The 27,297-nt window shown below is 39.6% G+C and overlaps 1 protein-coding gene across 6 annotated transcripts in view; it reads right to left on the minus strand.

Moving 5' to 3' along the window:
• Gpo1 (glycerophosphate oxidase 1) overlaps positions 1–27,297 on the minus strand; it is a 188,494-nt gene that overhangs the window by 58,244 nt on the left and 102,953 nt on the right. For all 6 annotated transcript variants that reach the window (XM_070085280.1, XM_070085279.1, XM_070085283.1 and 3 more), the window contains one exon: positions 21,249–21,472. In XM_070085280.1, coding sequence (XP_069941381.1) covers positions 21,249–21,472 — 224 coding nt within the window. The remainder of the gene's footprint in view (positions 1–21,248; positions 21,473–27,297) is intronic.

Genomic DNA, 27,297 nt, shown 5'->3' on the forward strand with positions numbered 1-27,297 from the left:
CTCTTCTTCAGGTGCATATACTCTTACTTTAACCCACTTTTCACATCCAACATTTATTTTACTCCATATAATCCTTGAATTAATACATTTATACTCCTTCTTTTCCTGTCACAGCTTATCCTTCAACATTACTGCTACTCCTTCTAGAGCTCTAACTCTATTTGAAACCCCTGACCTAATCCCATTTATTTCTCTCCACTGAAACTCTCCCACCCCCATCAGCTTTGTTTCACTTAACCCTTTGACAGTCACAGGCCCCTTTCTGAAACTGTCATTCTGTCTCAAAATTTTTGGAAAAAAAAATTATTTTTTCTTATGAAATGATAGAGAATCTTTTCCCGAAGGTAATGACACCAAAAGTACGAAATTTGGTTGAAAACTCACAGAATTACGCTCCCGCGAAGTTAACGGTCTTGGTGACTGTTGCAACCCCTGAATGGGTCACAATGTATATAATGTATATTACCTGTTCATATAATTTTATATTGCTTATATCTGCGATAATAGCTAAATCGTAAATATATTGCTTTATATTATTTGACTTAGTTATATTTATTAGGTAGGATGTAACATTTTATATATTATTCAGTGCTCATAGTTCGAGTGTTAAGTAGCTGACAGCATTGTCTAACTATCGCTCCGCTCGTTGCTCGTTACGCTGCCGGCTTCTGTGTTGCTGGGCAGCAGCAGTCCACAGAGAGTCACGTGGTCGGGGGGGGGGGGGGGGTGATCACACCTCACCTGGGTGAGACGGTCTTCCTTCGACTCGCCCTCTCTTGTCGGTTGGACGTTCTCCTAACAAGATGTCACACACTCCTCTCCCTTGCTGGCCCTTGTTGGAAGAATGTCTGTCGCTTTCTTGTTGTTGGTTCTGTGTAACTCTGTTCACAGAACATGGCCTAGACTTAGTGATTTTCAATGTTGTACTGAGGTTGTGTGTCACAGACACTCTGAGAAACTCAGGCCCTGAGCTGTAGCTTCTGACCTAATTTGTACTGGTATCTGTGTACTGTCACAGTCGGGGATTTTCTAATGCTGAACTTAGATTCAGTAGTATGGGAGTTTTGTGACTTTTGTGGAGAATCTGCAGATGGTCCCTACTTAGTGTCGTTATATTATTTCCTTGTTCCTGATACTGTGTCGCTGTTGCTTGTTATATTGCTGTTCGGCTTATCAGTCACTTTATTGTTCAAGCAAGCTGTTCTGATTGCCAGGTTGGTCAAGAAGTTAGTTTATGTGAGGACTTTTAGTCAGTCACTGGTTAAGTCTAGTCAAGTCTTGAGACACAGCAAACTACTTAGAGCACTTACACACATACACACAAACTTACTTGTGTATACATGTATTTGTATTATGTTATTAACCCTTTGACTGTTTTCGACGTATAAATATGTCTTACGAGCCAATGTTTCTGACGTATATATACTCAATAATTCTAGCGGCTTCAAATCAAGCGGGAGAAAGCTGGTAGGCCCACATGTGAGAGAATGGGTCTGTGTGGTCAGTGTGCACCACATAAAAAAAATCCTGCAGCACACATTGCGTAATGAGAAAAAAAACTGATCTTTTTTGGAATAAAACGCAGACTTTGAGGTGTATTTTCGTATAGTATTTATCGTTGTATTCGCGTTTTCATGGTCTTAGGTGATAAAATGGAAAACATATTACAGAAATAAAGATGATTTTCATTACTTTGACGATGAAAACGACCTTGAAACTGAGCTCAAAGTAGCGGAAATGTTCGATTTTTACCAATGTTCAGGAGTAAATAAATCACACCACACGTCCAATACACGTCAACTGGGGAGTCTAATATTCTTTCACTAGTGCACTGATATTATTTATACCATTTTTACAATAATGCAGTAGTCTGCATAACAGTAAATTTTGTATTTTTTTGTATGAATAAAAAATCAAAATAGAAAGCAATAATAATAAAAGAGGGGCCTAGAGATGTGACTAATGAACAGAGCATATGTTATTTTAGTGCCACGAATGTCTACCTTGTTTATTCTGGACCCTATTTTGAAATTGGCATCTTTTTAAGTTTACGTGAAACTGGCCAAATTGCCAATTTCTGACCACCATATTGGGTAGTCCAAATTAGTAAATGGGAGGTTTCTTGTACTCAGCTGATAGATAAAATGGAGTTCTAAAGAAATAGCTATGAGTTTGGTCAACTGGAACAATGGAATTGGCTGAAAATAGGGCTCAAAGTCGGCGAAATCGCCAATACGCATATGTCGCCGAGACCGCTAACTTCGCGGGAGCATAATTCCATGAGTTTTTGACCAAATTTCGAACTTTTGGTGTCATTATCACTGGGAAAAGATTCTCTATCATTTCATAAGAAAAAATAATTTTTTTTTTTTCAAAAATTGAGTGACATAGAATGACAGTTTCAGAAAGGGGCCTGAAACAGTCAAAGGGTTAATTGCTAACAATGTACCAGACGGTACTTAAAAGCCATAAAGATGTGATATGTGCCTTCAGCACAATACTACTGTACATGAGAGAAGTGTAGGAACTTGTATCCTATATTATATTCAATTGATTACTTTAATTTACTTTGATAATATACGCCTAGACAATTTTATTTTTATTAATAAATTTATTAAATTTTAATTTCTTTAGTTAGTAGCCTACCAGTTGTAATCCTGAAGCACTATTGAATATTATTGAATTCTAATGGATAATTGGACGAGGATACTGACTACTTGTTACAAAAACCCAGTAACAGGCTGGATGCTAGAAGGGCAGTCCTTTCTAGCATTCACTGGAGATCTCTATGCTTATTAGATATCGCATTTTTTGTAACAGTGACATATACGGATCGGCAATTTTGTCGACTTTGAACCCTGTTTTTGGCCAATTCCGTTATTCCAGTTGACCAAACACATAGCTATTTCTTTAGAACTTCAATTTTCCTATCAATTGAGTGCAAGAAACTGTCCATTTACCGATTTGAACTATCCAATAAAGTGGTCAGAAATTGACAATTTCGCCAATTTCACGCAAATTAAAAAAGATGCCAATTTCAAAATAGGGTCCAGAATAAACAATGTAGACATTCTTGGCACTAAAATAACATATCCTCTGTTCATTAGTCATGTCTCTAGGCCCCTCTTACATTGCTATTGCACTCTATTTTGATTTTTTATTCATATAAAAAAATACAAAATTTACTGTTATACAGACTACTGCATTATTGTAAAAATGGTATAAATAATATCAGTGCATTAGCAAAAGAATATTAGACTCCCCAGTTGACGTGTATTGGATGTGTGGTGCGATTTGCTTACTCTTGAACATTGCTAAAAATCGAACATTTCTGCTACTTTGAGCTCAATTTCAAGGTCGTTTTCATCGTGAAACTAATAAAATCATCTCTCACATGTGGGCCTACCAGTTTTCTCCTGCTTGATTTGAAGCCGCTAGAATTATTGAGTAGTATATACGTCCGAAACGCTGGCTCATAACACGTATATATATGACCAAAACAGTCAAAGGGTTAAAGCCAGGACATCCAGCTTCTTCTCACTCATAACATCCACAATCATCTCTTTCTTATCATTCGCACAACATCCACGCACATTCAGACATCCCACTTTGACAATTTTCTTCTTATTCTTTTTAGTAATCATTACAGGAAAAGGGGTTACCAGCATTATTTCCAGCATTTTAGTTGACTTTTACAACACGCACGGCTTACGGAGGAAAGATTCTTATTCCACTTCCCCATGGATATAAAAGGAAAAGTAATAAGAACAAGAACTATTAAGATAAAATCATAGAAAACTCAGATGAGTGTGTATAAATAAACTTGTATGTGAAGTGTGACCTAAGTGTAAGTAGAGGTAGCAATACGTACCTGTAATCTTGCATATTTATGAGACAGACAAAAGACACCAGCAATCCTCAAAGGCAGCAACAGCAGCGACCTCCAAGCTCTGTACTTTTCTCCAACTATCAGAGCCACCAATGCTCGTATGATGACCTAGTTACAAGCAAAACTGCACTACCCAACGTAGCACCCAGAATGACCAAGGATTATCAACAGTGAAACCTAGAAATCAAAAATAATAGAGATAAAAGGAAGACTGCCCTCAAACCCAAAGCAACACCCCGCTGCCAACTGAACAACGTAACCCTAAGCTTTGTATAACTACAACTTCTTAACTACAACAATTCCTGTAGTATTATGAGGTGCAATCTATGAGGAAACAGCACCAAGGGCAGCAGAAAACACCGAAATATCAATTATTCAACAAGTGTAGCCAGGAGGACGCCGGCCCAGCAACCACCCCTCTCACCACCGCTCAAAGCCACACCACAACAATAACAACAAACATGGCTGCCACCAGCCCATCCTCCCCTCTCTTCCCCGGATTCAACCTACCAAGTACTCTCTCAGGTATGACCAACGATCAAGATACCCTAAAGTCATGCATCTCCACCTTAGTTATTGAAAATATGAATCTTCGAGAGATGCTAACAAAACAAGACACCAGGATGACACAACTCGAGAACAAAATCCTCAGTCTTGAACAAAAGTTATCAACACCAGGAATGACTAACTATGGCAAGACCATCCAAACAGTCATAGATAGCCATACAGAACAAATAATATCTCTTAATACAAAGGTTGAAGAAGCAGTAAAAGAATGGAAGAACAGCTTAGATAACCAGTTCGGTGACTACTTTGCTCTCCAAGAAGATAAAACTGAGCAAGATAAACTATGGGAAGCAGTAATAGTTAACAGTCCACTTTTTCCCAGTGATATGAACCAAACAAACAGTAAAGAAATTACTCTGCAGATCATAAAGGACCAAACAAGTGTTATTGTACCAGAGTCAGAAATAAAGGAAGCCAGGTTACTAGGATCCCATGGTAGAAAAAGTGTTATGCTTAGATTCCACTCACATGACAGGAAAAAATACTTAATAATTGCATCTAAAAAAGTAAAGAAAGAGGTATACATAAACGAGTGTCTTACCAAAAAACGTCAGAACCTCCTGTACAAAGTCAGAAAACTTAAGCGGGAGAATAATGACAAAATACACCAATGCTTCACACGGGATGGGAAAATTCCAGTTAGGAAAACGAATGTAGGTCAACTGTACACAATCACGAACGAGAATGATCTATCATGATTTCTCAGGGATACTAATCTTACAGAGAATAACTAAACAATGTCCAACCTAAAAGCCTACGTAGTGTAGTGTATGTTTTGCTCCATTATTGTTCAAATTTCATAGTACAATCTCTTAGTAATTAAATAATCAACTACCTCATTTTGTGATTTTACTAGTAAGCATAAGTCACCTTATGTAATTTTCTTATTTACTATTGTTTGCTTAAATATTAGCTGAATTGATACTTTCTCTGTCCATATTACTACCTCATATTTTTTTAAATACTATTAATTGATATTACTTACTAAAATTAATAATGAATTACCATTTTTACTATCAGTACAATTTACTCTTAACATTTTTGACATCATTTAATTACCATTACCTGGAGTTTACCTGGAGAGAGTTCCGGGGGTCAACGCCCCCGCGGCCCGGTCTGTGACCAGGCCTCCTGGTGGATCAGAGCCTGATCAACCAGGCTGTTGCTGCTGGCTGCACGCAAACCAACGTACGAGCCACAGCCCGGCTGGTCAGGAACCGACTTTAGGTGCTTGTCCAGTGCCAGCTTGAAGACTGCCAGGGGTCTGTTGGTAATCACCCTTATGTATGCTGGGAGGAAGTTGAACAGTCTTGGGCCCCTGACACTTATTGTATGGTCTCTTAACGTGCTAGTGACACCCCTGCTTTTCATTGGGGGGATGTTGCATCATCTGCCAAGTCTTTTGCTTTCGTAGTGAGTGATTTTCGTGTGCAAGTTCGGTACTAGCCCCTCTAGGATTTTCCAGGTGTATATAATCATGTATCTCTCCCACCTGCGTTCCAGGGAATACAGGTTTAGGAACCTCAAGCGCTCCCAGTAATTGAGGTGTTTTATCTCCTTTATGCGTGCCGTGAAGGTTCTCTGTACATTTTCTAGGTCAGCAATTTCACTTGCCTTGAAAGGTGCTGTTAGTGTGCAGCAATATTTCAGCCTAGATAGAACAAGTGACCTGAAGAGTGTCATCATGGGCTTGGCCTCCCTAGTTTTGAAGGTTCTCATTATCCATCCTGTCATTTTTCTAGCAGATGCGATTGATACAATGTTATGGTCCTTGAAGGTGAGATCCTCCGACATGATCACTCCCAGGTCTTTGACGTTGGTGTTTCGCTCTATTTTGTGGCCAGAATTTGTTTTGTACTCTGATGAAGATTTAATTTCCTCGTGTTTACCATATCCGAGTAATTGAAATTTCTCATCGTTGAACTTCATATTGTTTTCTGCAGCCCACTGAAAGATTTGGTTGATGTCCGCCTGGAGCCTTGCAGTGTCTGCAATGGAAGACACTGTCTTGCAGATTCGAGTGTCATCTGCAAAGGAAGACACGGTGCTGTGGCTGACATCCTTGTCTATGTCGGATATGAGGATGAGGAACAAGATGGGAGCGAGTACTGTGCCTTGTGGAACAGAGCTTTTCACCGAAGCTGCCTCGGACTTTACTCTGTTGGCGACTACTCTCTGTGTTCTGTTAGTGAGGAAATTATAGATCCATCGACCGACTTTTCCTGTTATTCCTTTAGCACGCATTTTGTGCGCTATTACGCCATGGTCACACTTGTCGAAGGCTTTTGCAAAGTCTGTATATATTACATCTGCATTCTTTTTGTCTTCTAGTGCATTTAGGACCTTGTCGTAGTGATCCAATAGTCGAGACAGACAGGAGCGACCTGTTCTAAACCCATGTTGCCCTGGGTTGTGTAACTGATGGGCTTCTAGATGGGTGGTGATCTTGCTTCTTAGGACCCTTTCAAAGATTTTTATGATATGGGATGTTAGTGCTATTGGTCTGTAGTTCTTTGCTGTTGCTTTACTGCCCCTTTTGTGGAGTGGGGATATGTCTGTTGTTTTTAGTAACTGTGGGACGACCCCCGTGTCCATGCTCCCTCTCCATAGGATGGAAAAGGCTCATGATAGGGGCTTCTTGCAGTTCTTGATGAACACGGAGTTCCATGAGTCTGGCCCTGGGGCAGAGTGCATGGGCATGTCATTTATCGCCTGTTCGAAGTCATTTGGCGTCAGGATAACATCGGATAGGCTTGTGTTAATCAAATTTTGTGGCTCTCTCATAAAAAATTCATTTTGATCTTCGACTCTCAGTCACTTGTCTAATTACCATAACCTGTTTTAATACCACATTTACTATCTTAGAGTACTCTTAATTACCTTGTACTGCCAAATAACCTCTAGTATAACTACCAGTGCAATATTGAATGAAATAAACATTGCTTTTTCACTTTTTTTATAATCATTATTACTTACTAAAATTTTATTAAACACCATATTTACTACCAGTCAATTTTACTTTTGTACATTAATCATTATTTTATACTTTTCATAACATTTTGTTGCCAAATTTTCAAGTTTGTATATTCAACTCCAACCTTATAAGTTTATATTATAAGTCCTACTCTAAGATTATTCTCATATCTTAGTGACTATATTGTGTGTGCAGTTAGTGTATATTTCAACTATATCATTGTTCAAGGCCCTTAACTATCTTTTGCTAACTAGTACCAACTACCTCACATTATTTTTTTTTTACTTTTTATAGTACAATATATTGCTCAACTTATTATATATAACAAATCAGATCTTACTCCCAAATCAATATTATATCACAGTGACTATCTGTCATTTTAACTTTGTTTACCATTACTTAATTTAGTCCCTTATATTTTTTCTCTTTTATTTTAGCCTTATATAACAACCTTAGTTCATATACAGTGGACCCCCGCATAACGATTACCTCCGAATATGACCAATTATGTAAGTGTATTTATGTAAGTGCGTTTGTACGTGTATGTTTAGGGGTCTGAAATGGACTAATCTACTTCACAATATTCCTTATGGGAATAAATTCGGTCAGTATTGGCACCTGAACATACTTATGGAGTGAAAAAATATCGTTAACCGGGGGTCCACTGTATTCACAATTGTTAAAATAATCAAGGTGCTATTCTCAGGTGCTAAAGTGTAATAAGCTCATTATTTTGCCATTATATTAATTTATTTAATTACCACTTTTTTGTTCACCACAAATTATTTTAGTCCCTTTTATATTGCCTCATTTATTTTAGCTTTAAAGAGCTACCTTAGCTCATATTTTTTTTACATTTGTTAAAATAATTCAGGTGCTATTTTATAGCTTTAGAATATTTACTTTGTCTTATACAGTGGACCCCCGGTTTACGATCAGCTCCCAATGCGACCAATTATGTAAGTGCATTTATGTAAGTGCGTTTGTATGTGTATGTTTGGGGGTCTGAAATGGACTAATCTAATTCACAATATTCCTTATCGGAACAAATTCGGTCAGTACTGGCACCTGAACATACTTCTGGAATGAAATAATATCGTAAACCGGGGGTCCACTGTACTTAATTCTAACTATAGATTCACTATAAATCTTATGATAACTAGCATTGATCCTGATACCAACCTCTTATCTAATGACTTAAATGAATCAAACAGTAACTGTAATTACTACACAGCAGATTTATCAAAGGCACTTCTCAGAGCCAACAACAACATAACTGTCTTTAACTACAATATCAGATCTTTAAGCAAACATTGCGATGATCTCATAGCATTACTAAATTCCCTGCATGCCAGTATGTCCATCATTACTCTCACCAAAACCTGGCTAAAGCCTGATACTACAGATGTCTATGCCATTCCTGGTTACACAGCCATACAGAACTGTAGGCCAGATCAAAAAGGGGGTGGCACAGCTATATACTACTCAGACCAACTAGAATGTATCACTAATACTTGCACAAGGGATGAACATGGGGAATATATAATAGCTAAATTCAAATCCAAATACCTACAAAAACCTCTCACAGTGATAAACATCTACAGAGTTCCACAATCAAACATTAGCCAATTTAGTCAAAACCTAGGAAGTATGATAACTGATGCACGCATGAACAAAGATCACTTACTACTCTCAGGTGACTTCAATATAAATCTCCTACAAGACCAAGACCCACATGTTACTGAATTCACAAACACAATGAGTAACTGCATGTTGCTACCAACAGTAACAAAACCTACAAGAGTTACAGAGACTAGTGTTTCCCTACTAGACCACATCTGGACCAACACCATATCCCCCTTAAGATCAGGCATAATCACAGATAATACCACAGACCATTACCCTACCTTCCTCATAACAAACCTTGGCAAATTACCCCTAGACACTACTAAAGTCACTTTCAGACTCCACAATGAGGCAGCTATCAATAACTTCACAGCAGCAGTGACAAACATTGACTGGCACACTGAGCTAGAAATCTATACAGATATTGACGAATGTATTAATAATTTTCTAAAAAAGACCCAATACCTCTATAACAAGCACTGCCCTAAAAAAACTAAACAGATGACTGCAAAGAGACTGAACAGTCCCTGGCTAACACCCAGTATCCTCAAATCCACAGATACAAAGCACCTATACGAAAAACAGTACAGAATGGGCCACATAACCAGAGACCAAACAAAACGTTACTCGTCAATCCTAACCAGCCTAATAAGAAGGGCTAAAAAATTGTATTATGGGAGCAGATTATCCAACTTACGAGGTGACATAAAAAAGACCTGGAAAACCCTATCAGAAATACTAGGAACAAAAAAGATAACACAAAATAGCAAAATTGAATTAACAAAACCAGATGAATCCCAATTCCCACCTACTGAAACAGCAAACAGACTCAATGATTTCTTCTTCACTATAGGAAAAAACCTTGCCAATAAAATCCCAAGCTCAGATACCCCACCCAATGATTACCTCACTGGCAACTACCCGAACACGCTGTTCCTAGCTCCGACTAACCCAACTGAAGTCTCCCTTATTATCAACAAACTAAAAAACAAGACAGGAGATTTAAATACCTTACCACCCATTATATACAAAAAAGTGTCACAGGTGCTATCACCAGTCATTGCAACACTCTTTAACAAATCCACTGAATCCTCTACCTTTCCTACAGTTCTCAAAATAGCAAGGGTCACCCCGATTCATAAAGGAGGAGACCACACAGACTTGAATAACTATAGGCCATTATCCAACTTACACCCTCTCTCTAAAATCTTTGAAAAATTAATCCATAAGCATATCTATTCTTACCTCATCTCTCACAACATACTCAACCCCTGTCAATTTGGGTTCAGGCCTAATAAAAATACTAATGATGCTATTATCCACATGCTAGAACATATTTATACAGCAATAGAGAAAAAAGAAGTCCCACTGGGGATCTTCATTGATTTACGTAAAGCTTTCGATACAGTTGACCACGACTTGCTCCACATAAAATTGTCGCACTATGGTATAAGAGGGCACCCCCTCAACTACCTAAAGTCATACCTCAGCAACAGAAGCCAATGTGTGTACACAAATGGGGCATACTCTTCTGCACAGCCAATTACAGTTGGTGTCCCACAGGGAAGTGTCCTAGGCCCTCTTCTCTTTCTCATATACATAAATGACCTACCAAATGCATCGCAACTACTCAAACCCACACTATTTGCAGATGACACTACATACGTCTACTCTCACCCGAGCCCAGTTATGCTAGCCAATACTGTAAATACCGAATTCCAGAAAATATCAACCTGGATGAGGACCAACAAACTTACTCTAAACATTGACAAAACCTACTACATTCAGTTTGGTAACAGAGCTGCAGATGTGTCTCTTAACATAATGATAAATGGATCACCTATCACAAAACTCACAGAGGGAAAATTCCTAGGAATCCACCTTGATAATAGACTCAAATTTCAAACACATATACAACAAATTTCCCCCAAAATTTTCCAAGACCGTAGGCATACTATCGAATATATGGTACTATGCTCCACAGTCAGCCCTCCTGGTCATATATCACTCACTTATTTACCCCTATCTCACCTATGGAATTTGTGCATAGGGCTCAACAACAATAAACCATCTCAGACCACTAATCACCCAACAAAAGGCTGCAGTCAGAATGATAACAAATTCCCACTACAGACAGCACACTCCACCAATATTCAAAACTCTTAACCTACTCACAATACAAAACATCCATACTTACTGCACCTACTACATACATAGAACACTTAACTCTGACATAAACCCTCCCCTCAAACATCTCCTTACGAACCTCAACAGAACACATGACCATAACACAAGACACAGATCACTCTTTGATGTTCGTGTCCATCGCACGCTATGCAAAAACTCAATGCACATAATAGGCCCTAAAATCTGGAATTCATTACCTGTGAATATAAAAGAAACACTGTCTGTTTATAAATTCAAGTCTCTTCTCAAAAATCACTTACTCACCCACAACTAAATAAATACTGAATAATTGTATCTCATAAATTGTATCCCATATATGTATCTCATTACTGTATCTCATAAATGTCAACCTGTGACCCAATCAAACTTTGTTACTATTTAACTTCATTACCTAACAGAATACTCCATTCTACTGAATGCACAGCAACACAGTAAATGACCATATGACCTGTCTTTGTAATACTCATTTGTACTAAATTGTTATCTGTTTTACAATAATTTTTGTACCACTGAATATATCATTGCTTAGTTAACCCTTTGACTGTCGCAACCCCCAATCCTGAGGTGTCTCCTGGTGTCGCAAAATTTAAAAAAAAAAAATTATTTTTTCTTATGAAATGATAGAGAATCTTTTCCCGATTATAATGACACCAATAAAAACGAAATTTGATGGAAAACTGACGGAATTATGCTCTCGCGAAGTTAGCGACCTCGGCCCTGTTTACAAATCGGCGATTTCGCCCACTTTGAGCCCTATTTTCGGTTAATTCCACTGTTCCAGTCGCCCAAACTCATAGCTATTTCTTTAGAACTCCATTTTTTCTATCGACTGAGTACAAGAAACTGCCCATTTACCGATTTCAACTACCTAATAATGTGGTCAGAAATTTGCAATTTGGCCAGTTTCACGAAAATCAAAAAATATGACAATTTCAAAATAAGGTCCAGAATGAACAATGCAGACATTCCTGGCTCTAAAATAACATTTTCTTTGTTCATCAGTCATGTCTCTAGGCCCCTCTGATATCTGATATTACTCTTGCTTTCTATTTTGAATTTTTATTCAAACAAAAAATAGAAGACTTACTATTATGCAGACTACTGCAATACTGTAATAATTGTATAAATAACATCAACCCATTCATGACTGCATATTAGAATGGCTAGTTGGACATTTATTGGACAATGGCATCATTTGTTTACTTTTGAACATTGGCAAAAATCAAACATTTCCCCTACTTTGAGCTCCATTTCTAGGTTCTTTTTATAGTAAAATCAATCAAAATCACCTCTATTTCTATAATATGTTTCCCATTCTATCAAACGAGACCAAGAAAACGAGAATATAACCATATACACTATACGAAAATAGACCACAAATTCGGCATTTTAATTAAAAAACGGTCGGAGTTTTTTTTTTCTCATTATGCACTGCATGCTCCAGGATTTTTTTTATATGGTGCACACTGACCATACAGACCCATTCTCTCACATGTGGGCCTACCAGCTTTCTCCTGCTTGATTTGAAGCCGCTAGAATTTATGAGTATATATACGTCAAACACGGTACCTCGTAAGACGTATATATACGGTCGCGACAGTCAAAGGGTTAATCTTAAGTTAATTTTAAGCCTGCCCATAATGCTCTGCATACAAGAGGCTTTGGCATGCTGCACTTTAAAAATTGTATTCCTTGTACTTCTCTGTATCATGTTCAAATTAAATAAATAAATAAATAAATAAATCACGTAAAACAATTACAGGCTTACGTTTTACACTCACTTGGCAGGACAGTGGTACCTCCCTGGGTGGTTGCTGTCTACCAGCCTACTACCTAAAATTACCATAAAACCATAAAACTACCATAAAACTACCATAAAACTAGTTAAGAACAATAATAAATTTGTTGACCAAGGCATAAGAATTAACAACTGGGCGTCTACACTGCAAACTGAATTGTTTGCAATCTTAATGGCACTAAAGCTAACTTATGACACTGAGCTTGACTCTATCATCATTACTGATTCTATGTCATCATTGAAGGCTCTTGACTCATATAATGACTCCAACAATATGTTCATTGGAGAAGCCATGTATAGATACTCAAAAGTCCAGGAAAAAGGAATTAATGCACAATTGCTATGGATCACATCACACATTGGATTGGCTCTGGTGGCCTGGTGGTTAACGCTCTCGCTTCACACGGCGAGGGCCTGGGTTCGATTCCCAGCCAGAGTAGAAACATTGGGCGTGTTTCTTTCCACCTGTTGTCTATGTTCACCCATCAGTAAAATGGGTACCTGGATGTTAGTCGACTGGTGTGGGTCGCATCCTGGGACACTGACCTAATTTGCCCGAGATGCTCAGCATAACAAGTGGCTTTCTATGTAGTAGTATGTCATTGTTGTCAGGTAGGACTGTATACCATGTACATGTACTTGTAGTAAATAAAGATTATTATTATTATTATTATTATAAAATTGATATGTTAGCCAAGAAGAGTAGCCTGAAGGAGAATGCAGAATACAACTTTGGTATATCTGTGTCTAACATTAGGAATAATATTAGGAGAGAAGTAAATAATGAAAATGAATGTTATAGGAATGCAGTTAGAAGCCTGAGTAGATCTATAACCCACTATGATAACATGAACATAGATAAGTATGTTTATGGAGCAACTTGCAATGTGAACAGACTGACTGATGTTGTAGTGGCCAGGCTTAGGCTTGGTTACAAGTACTTCTGGCAGTTTGGGAGACACACAGATGATGATCAAACTAAATGTAAATTATGTGATCAGGCATATGGTCACTCTCTTGAACACTATGTGCTTAATTGTCCACTTATTGAGGAATACAGAGACAGACAGTATAATAACCTATGTGACATGTCAAGATATCTTATTAATGAAAATAAGATACCAGATATACTAAGCAAATTCCCTAAATTTGCTTGTAACAGGTAAGTGAACTGCAGATTTTTTTTTTTTTTTCAACAAGTCGGCCATCTCCCACCGAGGCAGGGTGACCCAAAAAAGAAAGAAATCCCCAAAAAGAAAATACTTTCATCATTATTCAACACTTTCACCACACTCACACATAATCACTGTTTTTGCAGAGGTGCTCAGAATACAACAGTTTAGAAGCATATACATATAAAGATACACAACATATCCCTCCAAACTGCTAATATCCCGAACCCCTCCTTCAAAGTGGAGGCATTGTACTTCCCATTTCCAGGGCTCAAGTCTGACTATATGAAAATAACCGGTTTCCCTGAATCCCTTCACTAAATATTACCCTGCTCACACTCCAACAGATCGTCAGGTCCCAAGTACCATTTGTCTCCATTCACTCCTATCTCACACGCTCATGCACACTTGCTGTTAGTCCAAGCCCCTCGCCCACAAAACCTCCTTTACCCCCTCTCTCCAACCCTTTCGAGGACGACCCCTGTAGATATGTAGATATAAATCTAAATGTACACCTGTTAACCCTTTTGGGGCCTAGTTTCTAGGCCTTTTGTGTATCCATATGCTCTTGCGCTACCGTCCACAGGATGGATATGGGGTGCACAATAAACTAGCCACTTTGGTGGTAAAATCTAAATCTTAGCACTATGGGGGAAGGTGATGGGCTAGAAACAAACCAGCTTCTGATGCAGGTCAGTGTAACTGGACACATACCACATGATTTTAGCCCAAGTGCATATTGCTGTTTTTTCCTTCTTTTCATTGCCCAACTCATCTCTAGATATTTATCATGGCTTCTAAAGTGCAAGTGAAGCTGGTAAAGCAAAGAATAAGTACAGTGGACCCCCGCATAGCGAACTTAATCCGTGCAAGAGGGCTGGTCGTTATGCGAAATGTTCGCTATGCGAATTAATTTTCCCCATAAGAAATAATGGAAATAAAATTAATCCGTGCAAGACACCCAAAAGTATGAAAAAAAATTTTTTTTACCACAAAAAAATGTTAATTTTAGTACACACAAACTGAAAAAGGCATGCACAATTACATGACACTTACTTTTATTGAAGATCTGGTGATGATTGATGGGATGGGAGGAGGGGAGAGAGAGTGTTAGTGTTTAGAAGGGGAATCCCCTTCCATTAACACTTGAGGAGGCAAGTCCTTTTCCGGGGTTACTTCCCTTCTTCTTTTAATGCCACTAGGACCAGCTTCAGAGTCACTGGACTTCTTTCTGTCCATAGAGCTCTGTACCTCCCGTTCCTTTACGATTTGTCTAAAATGGGCCATAACATTGTCATTGAAATAGTCACCAGCACGCCTTGCAACAGCTGTGTCAGGGTGATTTTCATCCATAAAGGTTTGCAGTTCAACCCACTGTGCACACATTTCCTTAATTTTTGAAGTAGGCACAATGGATTCCACAACTGGCATAGGCTTCTCAGGGTTAGCCCCTAACCCTTCAAAATCTTTCTTAATTTCCATACTAATTCTCACCCTTTTTACCACAGGGTTGGCACTAGAAGCTTTCTTGGGGCCCATGGTCACTTATTTTCAACAAACAGAACCGAAAACACTGTAATAATACGAAATATTCCGAGTGTATGCTTGAATGTTACCGCGGAGGCTAGCTGGTAAACAATGGGACAGGCGGCACATGTGAGGCTGGCCGAGGCCGCACATTGGACGCGTCTCGGACGAAGTTCGCTGAGCGGGTTTTTGTCTACTATGCGGGGCAAAATTTTAGCGATCAAAGCGTTCGCTATGCGGAATGTTCGCTATGCAAGGCGTTCACTATGCGGGGGTCCACTGTATAAGCATGGAACTATACCTATTACACAAAATATGGAGGTAACCGAGATGCTGAAGGGTGGTGCATGCATCGTGGAAATGGCATGAGTGTTTGGTGTTAATCAACAATTCAGTCAATTTGTGACAATGAGGTAAAGATAAGGGCTTGTGCACTGAGTAATCCTCAGTGTGACAAAGTAAAAAGAATGGGGAATAGATTCACAGCTAGCTTCTTCCCTCACTCCAACATATTAAGTATCCTCAGTTCAACTTGAAGGTAAGTAACAAATAATGTAAAATATTAATGTAACTATTTTTGGGGCTAATGTACTTTCTCTTCAGTGTCTGAACCTCACAGAGCATCATCATCATCGAAAATGTTAGATAAGAAAAACTACTATTTTTATGACAATTCTTTTTAATCTCTCTTTCAGGAGTCTGAAGAATGCAACCCTATAAGTCCCTATAACTATGTACTGTGCCAAAACAAAAGCATTCACATTGCTAAACTCACAAACTAGTATTTAGTCACTTAGCCATAATACCAACTTACCTCATAATTTGTAATATTTTAAAATAAAAAATTAAACTAAGTCTGCCCGAAATGCCTAGCCATGCTAGGCGTTCTAGTGGTACACTCTGTAATCATTATTTAACTACATGTAAACCACACAACAACCAAATTCTGTAAATTCAACATTGTAATCTTTATAGAGAATAAACTTTGAATTGAATTGAATTGAATTCAATAAGTCACAGAAATCATTAATAGCACAGTTTTCAGGAACATAACCTGCGCAAACTGCGATCATCCGAATATTGAATAGGGTGGGACCGAGCACACCTCCCTGTAGGGTTCTCACTTCAAAGTCTTTAGTTATACTTCTATGCCCCTGGAATAACACAGAAGACTTTCTGTTGGACAGGTAGCCTTTAATCCAGTGGAGAAGCTATCCTCCAACATCCATTTTGGCAAGTTCACTAATGACTACATGCCTTTTAGCTACATCAAAAGCAGATTTAAGGTCAAGGAAGGTAGTGTATGAGCTGTCAGTGTGCAGGGTGAGAAAAGTGGCTATGCAATGATGCAAACTTCCTACCATGCATGAAACCATGCAACTGTGGAGACAAAAATAGTTTGATTCTGTATATGAGACAATTAAACTTTTGACTACCACCCACAGGATGGGTATGGAGTGCATGATAAAGATATTAAACTAAATCACTGCACATCAACACTGACGTAATATAAACTATACATGGTAGTACATAATGTTTCAATGAAAAATCCACACTTAGGCAGATTTTTTGGCAACACTTCATGGCAACATTTTGGTCTGGTCTGGACGACTGTCAAGCCACAATGGTCTAGGATGGACTGAAATACTGTCATAAGGTTCCTCTCCTGAGTGCAGGTTTAATGGTGAACTGTTTCACCCATGATATTGTGACTCTATTTTACATAACACATTGTTAGTTATTGCATAATTCAGCAAAACTAGTCCACCATTAGTAAAGTAAAGTAAAATGAAGATTATTTCTTTGTAAGGGTTACAATGTGTAATTACAATTTTGATTTGCTAAGTACAAAGATAGCCACTATCATGCTCAGGCATTACAGGCAAAATAATCCTAATACATTGTAACTAATTAAAACTAGATAAGATAATAGTACATAGTAACTATACTTAAAACTAGACAAGTAATAATAGTTAACTGTTTTACAATCTTATTTAAACTTAATACAAGTGAGAGGTAGTAAAGTAGAGTAGGGTTCAGTAAAATAATCTTGAAATTGCACACAAAATCTACCTCACAAGTAATGATGCAGGTGGTAATATTTTGTGGAATGGCAGAATTAAAAGCCAGGAGGTCACATAATAAAATTAATTAGCAGATTATTTTATGGATTGGCAGAATTAAGAGCCTAGAGGTCACATAATAAAACTAGTTAGCAGATGTCTTGGTTGATTTGGCTAATATTGTGAGATAAGATGATTTTTTAACATAGTCTTTAATTTATAAGCTGTCAGGGGATCCCTGACCTGTTCCGGTAGTGAGTTCCAGATCTTCGGATCTTTTATGTGCATAGCGTTCTTGCATAGTGAGAGACTGACTCGGGGGATGTTGAAAAGTGCCTTATGCCTTGTATTGTGGCTGTGCATTCTGTTGTAACTGTCAAGGAGTTTTAGGGGAGGGTTTACAGTGGAGTTTAATGTTCTGTATATGTAGTAGGCACAATAAAAAGAGTGTATGTCTTGTATATTTAGCAAGTTGAGTCTTTTGAAAAATGGTGAGTGTGCTGTCTAGCACAGGAGCTGGTTATCACCTGCACAGCGGCTTTTGTTGGAGTATTAAGGGTCTAAGTTGGTTGGCTGTGGTTGAGCCCCAGGCACAAACACCATAGGTGAGATAAGGACATATTAGAGAGTGGTACAAGGTTAGGAGAGTCGCTTGTGGTACATAGTATCGTATCTTGGAAAGAATTCCTATTGATTTGGAAATTTTCTTGGCTATGTGATGGGTATGGGACTGAAATTTAAGATTACAGTCAAGGAGAAGACCTAGAAATTTGCCCTCCATGTGTCTTCATATAGGGTAACCATTGAGCAATATGTTATGTTAGATATTTGAGGCTCTGATGCCAATTAGAATGAAGTATGTTTTGTCTATGTTGAGAGTGCATTTGTTGGTCATCATCCAGGTATATATCTTTAGGAGTTCATTGTTTACAGTGTTTCTAAGTACAGATGGGTCTGAATGGGAGTAGGCATGTGTAGTGTCATCTGCGAATAGAACTGGTTTAAGGAGTTGGGATGCATTGGGGAGATCATTGATGTAGATGAGAAAGAGGAGTGGGCCTAGGACACTACCCTGGGGTACTCCTACAGCTACAGGTTGGATAGCAGAGTTGACTCCATTTGCATGTACATACTGGTTTCTGTCATTAAGATAGGATTTTAGGTAGTCAAGAGAATGTCCTCTGATGCCGTAATGATTCAGTTTGAGGTGCAAGACATTGTGGTCGACTGCATAAAACGCTTCTCGTAGGTCGATAAAGAACCCCAGAGGATATTCATTTTTATCGAGAGCTGTGTGTATTAGTTCAAGCAGTTGTATAATAGCATCATTCGTACTTTTTTTTGGTCTAAACCCAAACTGGCAGGGGTTAAATATGTTGTTGGTTGTAAGGTAGGAGTAAAGTCGCTTGTGTATTATTTTTTCAAATATCTTGGAAAGTAAGGGCAAGTTTGATATGGATCTATAGTTGTTCAAATCAGTTCATTCACCTCCTTTGTGGATTGGGGTGACCCTTGCTGTCTTGAGTATAGATGAGAAGGTTGAGCATGCTACAGATTTGTTAACCATAAATGGTCCAAGTAGATCTACTTTTTTTTACACATTTTCAAATATAACAAAAAAAAAAGTAGATCAAAGTTTTTTACACGTTTTCAAATGTAAAAAAAATAAGATCTACTTTTTTTACATACTTTCAAATGTTGAAAAAACGTATATATACGTTTCAACCGTTTACGGGTTAAACATTGTTGCAATAATGAGTGACAGTTCATGTGCAGCTTTGTTCTTTAATGATTTAATGATGAGTGAGACTTCAGTGGAATTAGTTGGAGCTAGAAATAGAGTATTTGGATAGTTGCCAGTGAGGTACTCACTCGGCTGGGCATTGGAGCTAGAAGAAGACATTAAATTTGTCGGCCGTGTCTATAGGCTGTATGTGAGGTTCATCTGGTTTAGTTAAGTTTATCTCTCTATTTCCAGATGGTTTCCTTAAGCCCATAATTTTGGAGAGGGTTTGCCAGGTACTTTTCATGTCACCTTTCATTTCACTAAATCTATTTTCATAATACATTTGCTTTGATTTACGTGTTAGTTTTGTTAGTATTGATGTGTATCTTTTAGTAAATTCTTTAGTAATTAAGCCTAATCTGAACTGTTTTTCAATTTGGTGTTTTTTATTAATAGATTTGAGGATACTTTTTGTTAGCCATGGGCTGTTTAGCCTCTTTTCTGTGATCTGTTTCATTTTGATTGGACAATGCTTGTCATAGAGGTTTAGGGTTTTATGTGAAAAAAATTTGACATCTGTATCAATATTATTACTGTCAGCTGGCTCTCTCTGCCAATCAATGGCACCTAGTGCTAGTTTTAGGTTGTTTATCGATGTCTCATCATGCAGGCGAAATGAGATCTTTCTTGTTTCTTGAGGCAGTTTAGATAAGTTGGTTATGAGAAAGGTAGGGTAGTGGTCTGAGGTGTTGTCTGTGATTATACCTGCTTGTAGTGGGGATATCGTGTTGGTCCAGATATGGTCAAGTAATGAGGCACTTGTCTCAGAAATTCTTGTTGGCTTCGTTATAGGGGGTAGCAACAAGCTGTTGGTCATAGTATTTGTGAAATCAGCTACTGGAGGGTCAGCTGCTTGGATGAGGTTTATGATGAAATCTCCTGCTAGTATCAGATGGTGTTTATTCAACTCTGACTCGATTATCACATTTCTAAGGTTACCGCTAAAAGTGTAAGTATTTGAGTGTGGTAGTCTGTAAACTGCACCAACTGTTATAGGTTTCTTATGTGTTTTTGAAATGAATTTAGCCATTATATAATCTCCATTTTCGTCCCGTACATTAGTTGATTTCATACATTCTAGTTCATCAGAGTAATAGATGGCAGTGCCTCCCCCTGATTGAACAGGCCTGCAGTTATGCATGGCTGTGTAACCATGTATGGTAAATATATCTGTCAAATCTTGTCTGAGCCATGTTTCAGTAAGTATAATGAAAGTTATAGTAGCATTTAGAGACTTCAGTAATGCAAAGAGGTCATCATAGTGTTTACTCAATGATCTAACATTATAGTTGAAGACTGTAATGTTCTTGCTGACACTGAGAAGGGTATTAGCCTGACTAGCAGTGTAGTAATGGCAATTACTGTTTGGATTATGTGTGCAGTTCAATAAGAGGTTGATATCAGGATCGATAATTGCATTCATAAGGGGTACGTAGAGAAATAGCTGTTACAATTATTAAAAAACAAAAAGCAACTGATGTTAAACCACTAACAAATATGAACATATGAACTAAGGTAATTATTTTAAATCTAAAAATAATGGAGCTACTGAATATAAAAGTAAAACAAAGAAAGTAAGACACTTCAGCACATTGATTATTTTAAAGTTAAAAGTAATGGTTTTGAATATAAAATAAAACAGAGAATAAAACACATTACCTTGAAGATGTTCCTGATGCAAAGTCATCCATCTCCACCAGAGCTGTTTTCAGTCCCCTGGAGACAGCATCAAGGGCACAACCAGCCCCTGTGGCTCCACCACCAATAATCAAGACATCAAACGAATCAGAGGATAAACTCTGGAGCTGCTGTTGTCGTGTGGGCAGAGGACGTGTTGGTCTAGTGTTGAGGCTCTCTGCTGCCGTAACACGCACAAACTGACGCTGTTCAAACATTGTAGCATTTTAGACCAACAAGTTGAGTAAACAAGGTGTAATGCAGAATTGAAACTGGGAGAGACAGGTGGCACTCCCCCACCTGAACCCCTGCACCATGCCTGAACCCCTGCACCACACCTCAACCCCTGCACCACACCTCAACCCCTGCACCACACCTCAACCCCTGCACCACACCTCAACCCCCTGCCCCATACCTGAACCCCTGAAGAATACCTGAACCCCCTTCACCACACCTGAACCCTTGCACCATACCTGAACCCCTGTACCACACCTGAACCCCTACACATCTAAACCTTAGCACCATACCTGAACCTCTGCACTACACCTGAACCCCTGCACCACTTCTCAACCCATGCACCACACCTGAACCCCTTCCATCACACTTGAAACCCTGCACCACACTTGAACCCCTGTACCACACCAGAAGTCCTGCACCACACTTGAACCCCTGTACCACACCTGAACCACAGCACAACAATTGAACCCCTGTACCACACCGGAACCCCTACACCACACCCGAACCCCTGTACCACACCTGAACCACTGCACCACACCTGAACCACTGCACCACACCTGAACCCCTGCACCACACCTGAACCACTGCACCACACCTGAACCACTGCACCACACCTAAACCCCTGCACCACGCCTGAACCCCTGCACCACACCTGAACCCCCTGCACCACACCTGAACCCCTGCACCACACCTGAACCCCTGTACCACACCTGAACCCCTGTACCACACCTGAACCCCTGTACCACACCTGAACCCCCTGCACCACACCTGAACCCCTGTACCACACCTGAACCCCCTGCACCACACCTGAACCCCTGCACCACACCTGAACCCCTGCACCACACCTGAACCCCTGTACCACACCTGAACCCCTGTACCACACCTGAACCCCTGTACCACACCTGAACCCCTGTACCACACCTGAACCCCCTGCACCACACCTGAACCCCTGTACCACACCTGAACCCCCTGCACCACACCTGAACCCCTGTACCACACCTGAACCCCTGTACCACACCTGAACCCCTGTACCACACCTGAACCCCCTGCACCACACCTGAACCCCTGTACCACACCTGAACCCCTGTACCACACCTGAACCCCTGCACCACACCTGAACCCCTGCACCACACCTGAACCCCTGTACCACACCTGAACCCCTGTACCACACCTGAACCCCTGCACCACACCTGAACCCCTGTACCACACCTGCATATTAGCAATGAAACAGATCTGTAACAATAGATGGACCTATCACGACTGATGGATTAGGTACAGTCTTTGTTGCAGGGATACTGGTGTGGTAATGTTACAGGGATACTGGTAAGGTAATGTTGCAGGAATATTGGTGTGGTAATGTTGCAGGGATGCTGATGTGGTAATGTTGCAAGGGATATTGGTGGGGTAATGTTGCAGGGATACTGGTGTGGCAATGTTGCAAGGGATATTGGTGGGGTAATGTTGCAGGGATACTGGGGTGGTAATGTTGAAGGAATATTGGTGTGGTAATATTGCAGGAATACTGGTATGGTAATGTTGCAGGGATATTGGTGTGGAAATGTTGCAGGAATACTGGTATGGTAATGTTGCAGGGATACTGGTGTGGTATTATTGCAAGTGATACTGGTGTGCAAAAGTTGCAGGGATACTGGTGTGGTAATGTTGCAAGGGATACTAGTGTGGCAATGTTGCAAGGGATACTGGTGTGATAATGTTGCAGATATACTTGTGTGGCAATTTTGCAAGGGATATGGGTGTGGTAAGGTTGCAGGGATACTGGTGTAATGTTACAAGGGATACTAGTGTAATGTTGCAGGAATACTTGTGTGGTAATGTTGCAGGAATACTGGTGTGGTAATGTTGCATGATACTGGTGTGGTAATGTTGCAAGGGATACTGGTGTGGTAATGTTGCAAGGGATACTGGTGTGGTAATGTTGCAAGGATAATGGTGTGTTAATGTTCCAGGGATACTGGTGTGGTAATGTCCCAGGGATATTGGTGTGGTAATATTGCAAGGTATATTGGTACAGTAATGCTGCAAGGATTCTAGTGTGGTAATGTTGCAAGGGATACTGGTATGGTAATGTTGCAGGGATACTGGTGTGGTAATGTTGCAAGGGATACTGGTCTGAAAATACTGCAAGGGTACTGGTGTAGTAATATTGCAGGGATACAGGTGTGGTAATGTTGCAGGGATACTGGAGTATACCTGGAGAGGGTTTCAGTGATCAGTGCCCCACGGCCAGGTTTGTGACCAGGCCTCGTGGTGGATCAGGGCCTGATTAACTAGGGTGTTACTGTTGGCAGCACACAAACCGACATACGAGCCACAGCCCGGCTGGTCAGGCACTGACTTTAGTTGCCTGTCCAGAGCTGGGGATAATGTTGCAAGGGATACTGGTGTGGTAATGTTGCAAGGGATACTGGTGTGGTAATGTTGCAAGGAATACTGGTGTGGTAATGTTGCAAGGGATACTGGTGTGGTAATGCTGCAAGGGATACTGGTGTGGTAATGTTGCAAGGGATACACAGGGACACGCAGCCGCAGCAAGCAGCAACAAGGCTGCTCCTATATCTTGCCGTCCCCCGGGCCTATCCGAACTCCAGTGATGGCCAAATTTGCAAGTACTGCTGCAACAACATGCAAGGAACCTATAGTGACATAAAAACTGACGGTGACGACAACGAAATGGACTAAATATGACAAAAGAGGGACCGGCATTCAAGTACCAGACCTGCTGCCAGACGTTAACCAGACATGAGACGTTTTCCACTACAATGAAATAACTGACCTCCATATCAACTGCACCAGTGTTTAATGGGAAGATAACATGGCAGAAAACCTGATCAACTAAATCTCCAAGGAAATGACAGGTCTGTAGGACTTTTTTCTTCAGTGCCAAACGAGGGAAAGAATTGAGCATTTAAACATGGCTGACCGGCATCCAAACAGCCGCTACTGCCAGACGTACAACTAGCGAAGTGAAATTCTCATCTTTACTGACGTTCATCTGTTGACAGTAGCATCATATCTGTACCACCATCATATCACCTGTACCAGTGCTAACGGGAGGGAAACACAGGAGACATCGTCAAATCAACAGTACAAAACTCCAAGGTTATAGGTCGGATATCCTTCAGTGCCAGTCGTGAGAAAGAAGTGAATAGTTAAACAGTCAAGGTTAATGTTTTAGTAGCTGACCTATATTCAGCTAACCAGTGTACAGTGAGAGAATCATAGCAGAAAACGCCAAATATATCTATAAACTCAAGGAAAGTCAGGTTGTAGGTGGCGTTACTCCCCTCAGTGTTTTAAAAATGGCTGAGTCAGCAGAACAGGTCAGGAGACAACAACACCACACAACCCCCGATAAATGGAATTGAGGGGGATTTGGAAGGATAAAACCATGGATTAAACCTTTCTGATCTACCAAAATGGAAAGGAGTTAGAAGTTAATTGAGGAAGCCAGACTGTGAAGTGAGATGGGAAGGGGAGTGTGTAATAAGGGGTTAACTGTAAGGGTTTTGTGAAATTAAGGGAAAAGTGAGCAGTGAAGAGGGTTTTGAAGAGGAAATTTTACTAGTAATTCAGTGGTGATTGCTAAAGCAGATACTAAGTGTACTAGGGACTGGAAAAGAGAAATAAATATTATTGTATATGAGTAAAAGAGCAAAGAGTGAAAATGGTAGGCATTAGGGGGGTACAGGCTGCCATAATTATATTTATATTTCTTCTTCAATTCCATGAAGAAAGAAATCAGTCATGGGGGTTGGAAAAGGTGAATGGAGTAACAGTGCCCTGGACAGTAAAAGCCCAACAGTTGCCATCCTACCAGAAAAGTAAATGTCACTATCGCTGCAAGGTATGGCAACACCGCATACCCAAACAAAAACAGTGGCACACAGCTCTTATTGTAGTGCTCTTAAGTGGTGATATCCAAATTAATCCAGGACCTCAAACTATTGTGCAGAGGCAAAACAGACAGATAAATGACGGCGATAATGACGGTCTAGTAGCTAGGAATGATAACCTTAACTCCATATGTAATGCATACATAGGTCAATGTGAGACAATACAGCCATTATTATCTCAAACACTACCAAACAGGTGCATACACTGTACTAAAGTATGCATGAAAAACAGAAAAGGCACCTTATGTAAAATGTGTAAGGGGTGGGTGCATGATGGATGTATGTACAATTATAACAACGGTGCCAGAATTCATTTTGTGTGTAACAAATGCACTTTGGCACAGTTACCCTTTAGCAGTGATGACATTGATTTACCTAAATTTAATACAAATGACCCATTGCCATATATTGATGATTATGATTGTTTTATGAAAACAGGCCTTCACTTTATTCATGTCAATGCAAGATCACTTCTTCCTAAATTGGCAGAGATTAGGATTCCAGCTAACAAAATTAGGGCGGCAGTTATAACCATCTCTGAATCTTGGTTGGATGATACGGTGACTGACGACGAGGTCAAAATAGATGGTTACAATATAAAACGCTTAGATAGGAACAGAAAGGGTGGTGGAGTATGTGCCTACATTAGAAATGACTTAGCTTACAACCCAAGACCTGATTTAAATAACAATAAACTGGAGATTCTATGGTTTGAAGTGCTGCTTCCTAAGACCAAACCCATCTTAGTAGGAACTAGTTACCGCCCTCCTACCCAGGACCAGTTCTTAGAAGACTTTTCCAGAGTCTTGTCCGGAGTTGAAAACAATTGCGAGACAATAATACTGGGCGACTTCAATATCTGTTTTCAGCAGCAAAATAACGGGCTATGCAAAAGGTATAAGCAAATTCTAGGATTAAATAGTTACACTCAACTAATTAATACTCCAACCCAGATCACACAGTTCTCAGCCACCCTAATTGACCACATACTTTGTAACCGCTCTGAGAACATTAGTCAGTCAGGCGTCATTACCACAGGTCTTAGTGATCATTTCATCATTTACTGCACCAGGAAAATCACTAGGGATAGGATAGGCCTACACAGGACAATAAAAATGAGGTCAACTAGAAACTACAGTAAAGAAACACTGGTAAATAGGCTACACAATTGTGACTGGACAGAGATAACAAGTTGCACGGACATAAACGATGCCTGGGAAAAATTCAAAAAAATGTTCACTACCATCCTTGATAATATTGCACCAGTTAAAGAGGTTAGGATTAAACGAAGAACTGAACCCTGGATGAATACTGAGATATCAGATAATATGAAATTCAGAGACCAGCTGCTAAAAAGATTTAAAGCAAACAGACAGGATATTGCAGCACTAAATGAATTCCAAAGGGTGAGGAACAGAGTACAGAGACTTATAAAAGGAGCAAAGGCAAAGCACTACTGCTCAAAAATTGAAGAGTATAAGCATAACCCCAGAAAGCTCTGGCAACAACTAAAACATTTGCACTTCTCAGAGCTAACAACACCATAACTATCTTTAACTACAATATCAGATCTTTAAGCAAGCATTATGATGACCTTCTAGCATTACTAAATTCCTTGCATGCCAATATGTCCATCATTACACTAACTGAAACCTGGCTAAAGCCTGATACTACAGATGTCTATGCCATCCCTGGTTACACAGCCATACACAACTGTAGGCCAGACCAACAAGGGGGTGGCACTGCTATATACTACTCAGACCAACTAGAATGTATCACTAATACTTGCACAAGGGATGAACATGGGGAATATATAATAGCTAAATTCAAATCCAAATACCTACAAAAACCTCTCACAGTGATAAACATCTACAGAGTTC

Source organism: Cherax quadricarinatus, chromosome 15 (assembly GCF_038502225.1).
Source record: "Cherax quadricarinatus isolate ZL_2023a chromosome 15, ASM3850222v1, whole genome shotgun sequence".
In the NCBI taxonomy this organism is placed as follows: Eukaryota; Metazoa; Arthropoda; class Malacostraca; order Decapoda; family Parastacidae; genus Cherax; species Cherax quadricarinatus.